General features: G+C 34.7%; 1 protein-coding gene across 3 annotated transcripts in view; it reads right to left on the bottom strand.

Annotated features, from left to right (window-relative positions):
• The window catches only part of LOC129227445 (fibrillin-3-like), a 111,088-nt gene that overhangs the window by 67,408 nt on the left and 30,928 nt on the right, over positions 1-12,752 (bottom strand). For all 3 annotated transcript variants that reach the window (XM_054862006.1, XM_054862004.1, XM_054862005.1), the window contains exons 4-6: positions 11,637-11,750; positions 6,698-6,815; positions 2,993-3,141 (exon numbers count right to left, since the gene is read on the bottom strand). In XM_054862006.1, the coding sequence (XP_054717981.1) occupies positions 2,993-3,141; positions 6,698-6,815; positions 11,637-11,750 (381 nt within the window). The remainder of the gene's footprint in view (positions 1-2,992; positions 3,142-6,697; positions 6,816-11,636; positions 11,751-12,752) is intronic.

Below are 12,752 nucleotides of genomic sequence, written 5' to 3'. Positions count from 1 at the left end.
AGTTAAACTGCCACTTTTATATACAGTAAGTTGTCTTCTTATATCAAAAACTTTTTGACAATTATGTCATCATAAATTGTAACTTGAAAACGCAGGTGCGATCTGTTATGACATGCCTGCAAGTGATTGAGAGATCGTTACCTTGTACAAATTTCGTACAAAACAAGTCAGGAGCGTCTATTATTTTCTAACCTGATCGGTGTTTCTTGTGCGTGGGAGTAACGGTAATGTTTTAATTTTTTCATATGATATCACAACGCAATTGTTTCGCAATCTGTATAAATAAAACAGAATATATGTGTGTGTGTGTATGTTCCCTATACAAATCCAGTTTACGACGGATCTCCATTAAATTTGGCAGGGAGGTGCTTAGGCACCCAGAAGGAACGTAGGGGGGTTTTCGAACGCCAAAAAAGTTCCGAACCAATTGAATATTAATTTTAAGACCCGAGAATGGCTTTTTCTACCCGAAATAATTATCCGATCAGTTCGATTTTGGCGCTATTCGAAAGCCCGCGAAAATTACCTTAAAGGTTCATTCATATCCATTCAATTGCAAAAAAAAAAAAAAAAAAAAGGCTGTAAAATCACCGGGAAAAAATTAAAAAGCATCATTAAGCCTAATGGAATAGAAATTTCATGTCGAAAATTTATCGTTCGCGCGATCTCATTTTAAATTAGCGTGAAACCAATTTAGAAGGTTGCCACTTTTTTTTTCTCGACTGTGACTAAATAAAATTTTGCTTTTGTGATAAAAATTTTCCCCTTGAGTATTATTTGGCGTTTTATCTCTTTCTTTTGGATTTTACGTGACGCGTTTAATTTTTTCGGGAATTTTTGATTTGCTTTTTTCTTTCTTTAAGAATGGTTATTTTGACGGGAAATTCACAATATTTTTTTCTCTAATTTAAGCCTGATTGTTAAACATGTGTTACTTGACAGACCTTTTATTTTCGAGGTAGACGGTGCAAAGCCGGGCAATGCAGCTAGTGGTTTAATAAAATCAATAATTTTCCTCTCTTCAAAATATACAATAATGTAATATTTTTTATTGAATTAAAGGACAAGATAATTTTTCATAGTAATCTATAAATGATGATTCCACAAATTTTTAGCTAAAAAAATCCTGACAATAGTGTTATATCGAAGTAAAAAAATAAAAAATGACTTTACCTCTTTTGGAACAAAGTTGGACTTACGTCTTTTTCGCTCAAACAAATAAGGAAATAAAATGACCTAATGTTGTGAAATTCCGGGCTGCTGTGCCGTGGTCTGAGTGTTGTTTCTCCAAACGTTTTGAGCGCATCTGCGGCGGTCATCTTCAGTGGTTGGGTGGTCGAAGCATACAGGGAAGCGACTTCCTAGCAACTGATGCAGAGTTCGAAGTGTTGTCACTATTTATGTGGGAAGAGCTAGCTCTCCTTTTCTTTTGGGCCAGGATTGGGTGATGAACGTTCGTCCTTGTTTCTGGTTGGCTGAAACTTGAACTCTCTTCATTCTGGTTGGGGATTGCCTGCTGGACCCCCTTCGATGTTTCTGGTTGGCTAAAAGTATCTCTCGGGATAATCCGTCTTAGTGCAGCATGCCAGAGTTTGTTTATCTTACTTCCTGCTTCCTTTTTGTTGAAATTCTAGGGATGTTCGAAAACTTTGATCACTTCTTTGTTTAATCTGGCGTAATAGTGGGATGTCCTTGAAAGTATTTTGGTTTCTTTGAATTTAATGTCATGGATTTCATCATTAAAAGTATGTTCCACGACTGTCAGTCGCGGTGTGTTCTGCAGTTGAGCACTGACCTCGTTGAACTGAAGTTGAGCACTTGCGACTTGAGTGGTCAACTTATAGAGGTTCATTTATATCATATAGGACTGATCACATATTCTATATCAGATAGGATAATATCATATGCATAGGATTATAATTCTGGAGCTGAAAAAAGCGGTCACCTTAGACAGATAGTGAACTTTTCAGATTTTACTGTATCGTCTCAATCTAAGTAGATTGAGACGATACTTTAGAATATCGTCGTTGATTAAGGGATTACAGTACCTCAAAAATGACCAAACGATCAAAAACAAATTTTATTGCTTATTTCGAAACTAAACACCAGTTCAAACACAGGGGAAAAGTTTCATCGCTTTAGTTCAAATATTTAAAAAGTTATGAGTGTTTTTAGGTCGTGCTCGCTATGTGTTCTTATGCAAAAAGAAAACTTTCACTTGATTTTTCTCGATGATCGTTTTTTTGTGTTTTCGTGTCATAAGAATCCCTAAGAATTTTTTTCTATTAAAGATACAGCTTTAAAGTAATCCTTTTTTCAATTAGGATAATATATTTAACAAAACTGTGCATTGGATAAGCATTTCATAAATTATTCAAATGTTTAGAGCATCTTATATCTTTAAAAATCAATTTTGTTTTTAAAAAGAAATTACGATTTTTTACGTAATTGGTCACAAACTTTTCTAGTAAACACAAAAGCAAATGAATGCACAGATTTTTAGAGATGATGATTGTGATCGTTTAGCAAAACGCTTTTTTTATATTAGTTTAAAAACAAAAAAGCCTTAGAAATTTTAGAAAATTTAAATTTTTCTAAACGTTTTGAAATTTTAAAAAAAGTAAGCAATATTTCAAAATTTTTAAAATAAATTATTGATTATACAGTAGGTAAGCTTGTTATGGTTTCAACAAAAAATAGAATTTACTTAAATTGAAAAAAATTGCTTGAAAGGTACTGTGACCCCTTAAAATGATTTTAAAACTCACACCACAACGCACGCGTTTATATTCATTAAAAATCCTCGAAAATTGTTAACTTTCAAAAAAAAAGTGTTTACTTTCTTGAAAAGGAAAAAAAAATAGATATAGTTCGGTTCAAACATGACTAGTTTCTTAAATCTATACATTTGAATTGACCAGTGAAGAGTTAAAGCTCCGAAACCTTACAGGAAATTATAACCTTACGCAATCAAATTTTCAAATTCCCTTACTTCTGCAAGTCCCGCTGGCGTCCTTTCTAAATCCTGGTGCGCAGACGCATTCAAATCCAACATTTGATCCAATCAAACCCCAGTTGTCTCTGCAGCTAGTTGCTCCTCTTCTGCGGCATTCTTCTTGGACGTCTTCATCTTTGCATGACCTTCCTAAATATACACGAAAGGAAATTTCTAAAAATAACATGCCGGGGCAGCTAAAACATACAGGGTGTTTCGGTTTAACCTGCAAGACCTCTATTTTCGCAACGGTTAGCCCTAGATGCATACTTCCAATTGCAAAAATGTTCAAAATCAGATACAGGGTTAAGATATTGAAACCTTGAAGAAAAAAATAACTAGTATGTTGTGGCCATCACGAAACTTTCTTCTATATTTTTCCTTTTTCTGATCCCTCCCCATGCTTGACGAGGAAGCAATATTCCCAACAAAAACAAAATTACACATGCAAAAACTTGACGACTATCCCAATGTCTGAATTATTGCAAAAGCAAAGCAAAGAGCGAAAATTGAAAGTTATTTTAAAAGCCTTGCTTGAATTAATTACAAATATTTTATTTGTTAACAAACATAAGATGGCAACAGTTAAAAATTTTAAATCATTGAGATAATATTTCCTATCATTTCCATACAATTAAAATCACGAGAAATACGCAGACGACAATCTATTACGATTTATCTTTCTTATTGTTGCATTAATAAAAATATTTTTATTCGCAAAAAAAAAAAAAAATCAACACCTCTTGGAGCGATCGGCGTTAAAATAGAACCAAAGCCTGTTTACATATGGATTCACATATATTCCAAATTTCAACCAGAACGTAGCATTACTTCTTGAGATAGGGCACTCAAAATGGAAAAAAAGAACGGGTGATTGCGCTACCCCCCTTTTAGCTGTTGACACAAAACTAAAATCAGTTCTTATACCCACTAAGGGCTACTTGCCGATAAATTTTTCTTTCATTCCGTTCATTATTTCTTGAGATACAGCAGTCACAATTGACGACAAAAAACGTTCTACAGCTCAACCCCCGTTTGAGTTATTGACACCAAAATTGAATCAGCACCTGTTCCTGTTAATACCAACATATGGACCAAATTTTGTTTGATTCCGCCAGTTACTTCCTGAGGAATAGCAAGCACGCGTAACTCGAAAAACGTCCCATTGCTCCACCCCCCTTGGAGGAATTCGCGCCAAAAACTAATGGGCACAAGTTCACATAGGGGCACATATGTGTACTAAATTTCGTTCGATTTCATGCGGTAGTTTTTGCTGTAGAGCGGCCACAAAAAACTGGTCACACACAGACGTGACACACATACACACACACACACACACACACACACACACACACACACACACACACACAGACAGACATTTTCCAAAAATAGTCGAAATGGACTCAACACACCTCAAAACGTTCGAATCCGTCAAAATTCGAAATTCGAAAATTTGCACGAATCCAATACTTTCTTCTATATATTAGATATAGAAGAAAGTAAAAATCAGTCAAAAAATTCAAAATTTAACTTTTTATACGGGCCCTAGGTCCCCTATACTTAGGGAAATAATATCCATTGAAAAATATTACTAACACAAAAGCCTTGGCATTTGTGCCACCAAAACTCAAAGATATATTAGAGTTTAAAGTTTTCAGGGACCATACAGAAGATGAGATTGGAACTTAGTCCCCTTTCAGAAGAATGACAGGTTGTCGAATTAAAAAAAAAGTATTTATGTTTTTCATTGCTATTCAAAAATAAATGTAAAAGTTACCTCATGAAACGCAAATACACTCTACAAAGCCGCGAACAATTTGAAAAATCGCAATCTACCAGACTAATTTTAAACCCTTGTTAACAGCTATATTTTCCCCCAAAAGGAGTTCTTAATGGCGAATGCAAAGTGGTCTAAGTCATAAAATGCTCGTTTCGTATGTCGGTAAATATTGGTCGTACTAAATGTCAAACTTTTTGTGTTGGAATTACTTTCCAATAGAGATTTTTTCCCTAAATAAAAGCTAGGGAACCTAGGGTCCGTATAAAAAGTTAAATTTTGTATTTTTTGACTCATTTTTACCTTTGCTTCAAATTTTCAATATCTAAACTCTGCATCTGGTTTTGAACATTTTTGCAATTGGCAGCATCCATCTAGGACTAACAGTTACGAAAAGTGGGGTCTGGTAGGTTAAACCGGATCACCCTGTATAAATTAAGATGTTATTTTATTCCATTACCGAAAATTAGAAATATTTTTTTACTTATCCACAATTCATATGAAAATTTTGAGTGCAATAAGTTAGCTTTTCGAGCACCTCAATCTTCTATTTCAATTCATACCTACGTGCATAAATAAGGTGCAAGTTTTTTTTTTTTTTTTGAATGCAGTATTAGATATAGAAATTTAAATCAAATCATACCGTAAACAGGAAAAAGCGAGAAAAATAACGACACATTTCACTTAGTTCCTTACTTACTACATGCACATTTTAGGGATATATTCCACCCTATGAATAGTACTGGTAACATACATCTAAAAGTTTGTATAAGTGTGCTGAACAAGGAAAAATAATGTTAAGAGGACTGGGAAGTATTGTGGTTTTTTAAAAAAGCAAAATTTTACCAAATTTCTACTTTTTATTACTGATAAGATTTCATTCGTAATTAATTGCTTTTTTGACTTGTAGCATAAAATCACGTGGTTTTGAAGCAAAATATTTAGCAATAACATTTTGAAATCAATCGAGTTTTCACGTTTTTTTTCCTAGTAGCGAAAGTCATAAAAGGAAATCAGGAGGTGAAATGTCGGGTGAATATGATGGATAGGAGAACCCACCGTAATTCCTTGATTTTTTTTCATCGTTTGTCTTAAGCAGTGTGGTCTTGCTATATCAAGCTTCAGAATCACGTCGTTTTCCACTTGAAACTCGCTGTAAATCTCTCCCGACACTGCACCATCTGGTTTACGTATTTTTTTCCTGATCGTTATAGCACTTTTTCAGTGCCAAAAACTTAGTTATTAACCAAAATACCATTTTCAAATATTTTGTTTCAAAACCAAATGGAACAAAGATTGGAAATTTGCACACTGGGTTGTAGAAGGGTATTGGTAATAAGTGTAATAACATCATTGATAAAAAATAAAAACTTAGAAAAAAATATTTGTTTAACAAACAAAGATCTTATTTTTTGGTCCAACTTATTTGTTCTAATATTATAAGTAAAATATTCATGTAACAACGAGGTATTGAACGAGGTTGGCTCACTGAAAAGGGTTATGATATAGAGATAGATTAACTTCTTGATAAATATGGAGATAAAATCCTCATATAAATAATAGTCGATGATCGAGTAATCTGCGGGTTTCAATAGCGAAACTTGCGCCACGGCATGATATTTTGATAATGTGTTCTGGTAATGTTTGACATGCAGGGTAAGGCTTTATCGTGACAAGACTGAACTCAATCAGGCAACTTAACAGTTTTGCTGGTTAGACATTTCAGGGGAATGAAGAAACGAAAAAAACGGTCAACAATGAACGCTACCTACTGGAGTTTAGGGTTAATCCACTGGAGTTAGAGTTACAATTTCAACTATCAAACTATCACCAAACAGGCAATGGCTTCGTTCAAATGCAGAAGTAATTTTCACCCGTCATACCTAGACGGGCGACTTTCTAGTTAGTAATAATAAAGAAAATACTTGCTTTCACACGTAAAATCATTATCTGCATATTTGAACATTCCAGAACAGTCACACTTGTACAAATCAGGGGTCAGCTTCTTCGATGCGCACATGTTTGCATTCAGAATGCATGTACCTAAAAAATAAAAGAAAAATAGATGTACTCCGAGAATAATTTCTGTAAAAATTCTGCAAAATGGGGTTGTTTCCTTCAGTCAAAAGTAGTACTTTTAGTCACTAAAATTGATACAATAAGCAAAAAAATAACATGGACACAGAAAATTCTTTTAGTGTCCCAACAGTTATTTTTTAATTAATTTTTTTAAATGTCCGATTTTTCAAACAAGGCGTGGTCTAGATGACGTCACAAATGATACTTTTTGGCGCATCTTTCTACCGTGTTTCAACGTTATGATAATCAAGAAGCGAATTAAAATTGCGCTCTACGCTTGCTATCAACCCTATCGTTGCCAATACACGTGAGTAAAGATGTGAGTTAAATATTTTGCTCTGTGAATGGCCACACAGAATGGCATTTCATCATTTGTGATGTCATCAGCAACTAATGTAAACAATGAAAGATCACCGATTTAAGTATTTTTTTAAAAATATTAAACTTAAACAAATTATTTAAAAAGTTGTTAGATCCTATGTTTATAAGCATGTTCTTTCAGAAAAAAATACTTGTAAAATATTGGAAACGACCCCATTACCGAGAATCTCATTCAAACTACGTAAGTTATCTTCCAAACGCTACGAATCAAAAATGAGCCCAACATTTATTACGGGCCCCCTAGGTTATGTCATGAGCCAATCCCACTATTGTATGCACTCGTATATAAAAATAAATTAAAACCACTTTTTGGTTAACCCCGAACCCCTTTTTAAGCCATGCCGATTGTTGTGGTACAACTTGATCCGATGGAATCTATTGACTTTATATGTGTGTGCGCAGGGATCACCACACTTACCCCCATTAGCACATAAAAACGAAAGTTAATGCGATTATGGCTAGCATTTTATATTTTTAGGTTCAGTAATTTCATACCTCTTACGCTTTAAAATTGCTTTTTTAAACAAAACTTTTTTTTTTTTTTTAATTTTCATTCGCAAGCAAGTATGGGAGCCTTTCTCAGCGTAATTTTAACTTCCTGGTGCAGTAATACCCCCATCTCTGAATCTCTGCTCCCTCCTATAAGTGTTTTTTACAGAAAACTTGTTCTTTTCCCTCATTTTGTAAAAATACAGAAAGAAAGCAAGAATATCTATTAAATTACAAAGTACTGGTTTAAAGAATATTGACCAAGTTTATCGGTAACAGATTCACAGAAAAATGCTTTTTTTTTTCTTCTGTCGCATTGTAAATGGCTGCAATAAAAATACGAGGAAGAAAGTGAAAATGAAAAAAAAAAAGGAACATGATGCACTTCATTTCTTTTATGTATTAAAAAATGAATTTTTAGCGTTTTTTTTTTTTTTTTTTTTTTTTTTTTTAACGCGAACAGAGTAATTATCTCAGGTTACAGATCTCTTTGGATCGATGCGGTTATGAACCAAAAGTACAGAATCGCTGAACAAGAGTATGGGACACCATCTCGGCAGGGATGCCCATCCCCCCCAAGTTCAATGGCGCAAATCCCCCCTCCCAAATTTTTCTCAAACCTCTTTCCCTTTTTTATTTCTCTTGTTTTTATTTTATTAATTTTTTTAAACATTTTTTATTTAAATTATTTAAAAAAAATTTTATTCAATTTATTTTTAAAACATTTTTTATTTAATTTATTTTTTTAAATATTTTTTATTTACTTATTTTTAATTATTATTATTTTATTTGAAAAGTTCTGTGCTACGCAAATGACACACACACAGACACACACAAACTAAATAAATAAATAAATAAAACAAAATGTAAAAAAATAAATAAAATAAATAATTTAAACTAAAAATAAATCAATAAATAAGATTAAACAAATAAAGTTAAAAGAAATTTAAAAATCTCCCCCAAAAATTTTGATGGTGCAACTTACGTCATAATCCCCCTTTGTGGGCACCTCTGCATATCGGCATGTGTCATCAATATTGAAGACGAAGGTCTTCACATTGACTTGACTTGGCTCGATTGACAGCAGAGTTAGTTAATAATTTTTTTTTAAAATCTAGAGCTGGTAACTAGCTAATTCCTGAAACACAATTTCTTTAAATACAGGATCAGAATATTTTTTTAACTCTTTAAATTCATTGAAATAGGAAGCGAAAAAGTCATTAGTAATTAGCAACTCCTTTCCAGAAAGCGTTGCAAAACTGTCACAAGGTTTTGAAGTTACTTTCTTTTACCTAACAGTAAAGCTTGACCACGGAGAGATGGTGGATAACCTTGAACCAGAAGCATCATTTGTATCATTTGTAATAGGTTGTTTGTCATTATCTTCTTTACTAATAATAAAGCAGAAAGTCTCTCTGTCCGGAGGATGTCTGGATGTCTGTAGGATATCTGTAGGATGTCTGTGACGCGCATAGCGCCTAAACCGTTCGGCCGATTTTCATGAAATTTGGCACAAAGTTAGTATGTAGCATGGGGGTGTGCACCTCGAAGCGATTTTTCGAAAATTCGATGTGGTTCTTTTTTTATTCCAATTTTAAGAAAAAAACTATCATAAATTACGAAATTATCGTAACGTGGAACCGTAACATGGGCACAAGCCAATTGGCGAGATACGAAATTATCATAACGTGGAACCGTAATGTCGGTACAAGCCAACTGGCGAGAAAATTCACTATACATTATTTGTAAATATACAGGCGAACCAAAAGACCTTTTGATTTTTCTATTGCGGGCGAAGCCGTGCGGGTATCACTAGTTACTAATAATAAAGCAGAAAGTCTCTCTGTCCGGAGGATGTCTGGATGTCTGTAGGATGTCTGTAGGATGTCTGTAGGATGTCTGTGACGCGCATAGCGCCTAAACCGTTCGGCCGATTTTCATGAAATTTGGCACAAAGTTAGTATGTAGCATGGGGGTGTGCACCTCGAAGCGATTTTTCGAAAATTCGATGTGGTTCTTTTTTTATTCCAATTTTAAGAAAAAAACTATCATAAATTACGAAATCATCATAACGTGGAACCGTAACATGGGCACAAGCCAATTGGCGAGATACGAAATTATCATAGCGTGGAACCGTAACGTCGGTACAAGCCAATTTGCGAGAAAATTCACCATACATTATTTGTAAGTATACAAGCGAACCAAAAGACCTTTAATTTTTCTATTACGGGCGAAGCCGTGCGGGTGCCACTAGTTTTGTAATAAAGGTTGCCTCAAAAGTAATGCATAATTTTACTTTGCCGCCATTTGAGCAGTAATTTGTTGGTAATACTAAAAAAGGAACAATTTGACAGCTGAGAGTTTAGGGTTAGTAAAAATGAAGCATTATACGACTATAATGGTGTTAAATCACACGATCTAGGGGGCCAATTCTGATCATCGAAACGAGAAAGTATACGACCAGGAAATATCTCATGCAGTAAATGAATTGTTTCATTGGCTGTATTGCATGTGATACTTCCGATAACTAACAGAGTTAATGCACGCAGTGTCGCCATTTCCTGGTGTAGTTACTGTCTGACCATCGATTAGATGGAAAGGCTAATATCCGGTTTATAGACGTAAATGGAGGTATCTATTAATTTATAGGGTTGTTAGTTGGTTTGTTTCAGATGCGCACTTTTGCCTCTCTATTACTTAGCCTTAGTTTTGTAAAACTGAAAATTTGCTCACAGCAACATTTTTTAAGTCTAAAGTATATTCGATTTATTTTCTCACGGTGAAAACTAATTGATTTATTTATTCACAACAAAGTTTTGACCTCACCATTTTGCTTTTACGTTCCTGAACGAAATGAAAATATTTTCTTTTCTTTTTGTTGTTTTTCAATGGTAACTGTTTTTGTTTCCCCTTATTTTATTTTTGAGAATGCAATAAATGAATAAAGCACTAGTGACATTACAAAACGCGTGTATCAAAATCCCTTCGTTATTTTCTTTCTCCCCTGCTAGATTTATTCAGATGTAATCGTCTTTATTTGGCAGATTACCAAATTACATACAATCCGTGGTCAAACAGTAGAAGCTGAGAGATAACTTTTATGCTTAGTTAAAATGTATTTATTCTTATACTCATAAAATAACGTAAAACAAAAAATGCACAACATGTTTGAATGACAGTACTAATGCATCGAATCACCACACGTGGATACAGTCGATTGCGAAATACCTTCTTAAGCTGCGGAAATTTGCATACGGAAAAGCAAATCAAACAGTTAATACATTACGACAGAAGAGAATTCCAACAGTCTTGGTTGAAACCACATATTGCCGACATCAATAGCATCCAAAATCGGCAGAAAGAACTTTTATCATGTCGCGGTATGGAGCATCAGTAACAGTTACTGCTTGACCAGCCTCAACTTTTCTCATTTTTTTAGTATATCATTCAACAATGAAAACATGTTGTTAAATCATATAACGCTCTATTTTAAGTAGCCCTAAACTCTCAGCTGTCAAATTGTTCTTTTTTCAGGGTTGCCCACAGTTTACTGCAAAATTGGCGGCAAATTCAAATCTTGCATTAAATTTGGGGCATCCTTTAGATAGAATCAGCGGAAACGCGCCTCTTCCTACTCGACGCTTTCTGGCTGATTCTACCTATTACAAATGATACAAATGATGTTTTCGCTTCAATAACATCTGCCATCTCTCTGCGGACAAACTTTACCTGATATAAAAACCTTTAGTATGTAAAAATTTGGAAAAGTTTTCAGAACCTGAATAACAATGAATAACTATCTTTCCAATTAAAACTAAATTTGTTCAATTCAAAACAAAAGGAGAAAAAAAGCCTTCATCCTTATACTATTCATGTATAAACTTTTATGTAAATCAAATAACTACCAAAACTTACCATTTTTCAATACAGCATACTCTGGGATGCACTTGCATACTTCTTTTTCACCTTCTTTGATACAAAATCCGTGCATACATTCTTTTTCGCATTTCCTATTTTCATCTTTGGCTTCTAAAAAAAACGATTATTTTCAATATGGCTATTACACATGCATACATCATAGCTGCATCATAACCCGAACCAGAACCGCTCTATATATATATATATATGCCGGAGAGTCAGTTTACGTTTGCCATTTTGGATCGGATTTTTCATTGTTGTGGAGCTGGGGTTACCAGAGCGAAGTTTCGGGCTTTGCCAAATTAGCCAAAAATAATATTTTATTAATTAAACAATTCTCGTGCAGCTAATAATTCCTGGCAGTGAAAAATTACCAAACGCGATAACTTGAAAGAAAAGACAACCACTCAAACACACGCGACGATCCAAAATGGCTGATTTTAAGCTGATGCGACGGCTCGTCCCTATAGGAGCCTCAACCCGAACTAATTATTGTAATTTCAGTAAGTTACCACCCTATAGCCAGGGCTAAGGCAGATATACATGAAATACACCGCCAGCTCAGTTAATTCCAGCCGAGGACTGCAGTTTCGCGCTTATTAGCACTCATGAGCCCGGCATAGAAAGTGAGTGAGCTGGAGGTGGAAAACCTCTTAAGGAAACCTAGAGTGCCAAACAAACTGGGAGCTAATGTAGAATTATCACTGACCAGATGAGTGACCGAAGCAATGGTTCGGTTCAACTCGAAGATTGAAGGCAAGGCATGGTAATTTCAGTAAGTTACCGCCCTATAGCCAGGGCTAGGGTAGATATACATGAAATACACCGCCAGCTCAGTCAATTCTAGCCGAGGACTGCAGTTTCGTGCTTATTAGCACTTATCAGCCCGGCATAGCAAGTGAGTGAGCTGGATGAACCGAACCATTGCTTCGGTTACTCGTCTGGTCAGTGCTAATTTTACATTAGCTACCAGTTTGTTTGGCACTCTTAACTTCCTTAAGAGATTTTTCACCTCCAGATCACTTACTTCTTATGCCGGGCTAATAAGTGCTAGTAAGCACGAAACTGCAGTCCTCGGCTGGAATTGACTGATCTGACGGTGTATGTCGTTCT

This window comes from Uloborus diversus, chromosome 8 (assembly GCF_026930045.1).
Source record: "Uloborus diversus isolate 005 chromosome 8, Udiv.v.3.1, whole genome shotgun sequence".
NCBI classification, from domain to species: domain Eukaryota; kingdom Metazoa; phylum Arthropoda; class Arachnida; order Araneae; family Uloboridae; genus Uloborus; species Uloborus diversus.
The sequence above is the reverse complement of the archived record's forward strand: the minus strand, read 5'-3'. Positions and strand labels throughout refer to the sequence as shown.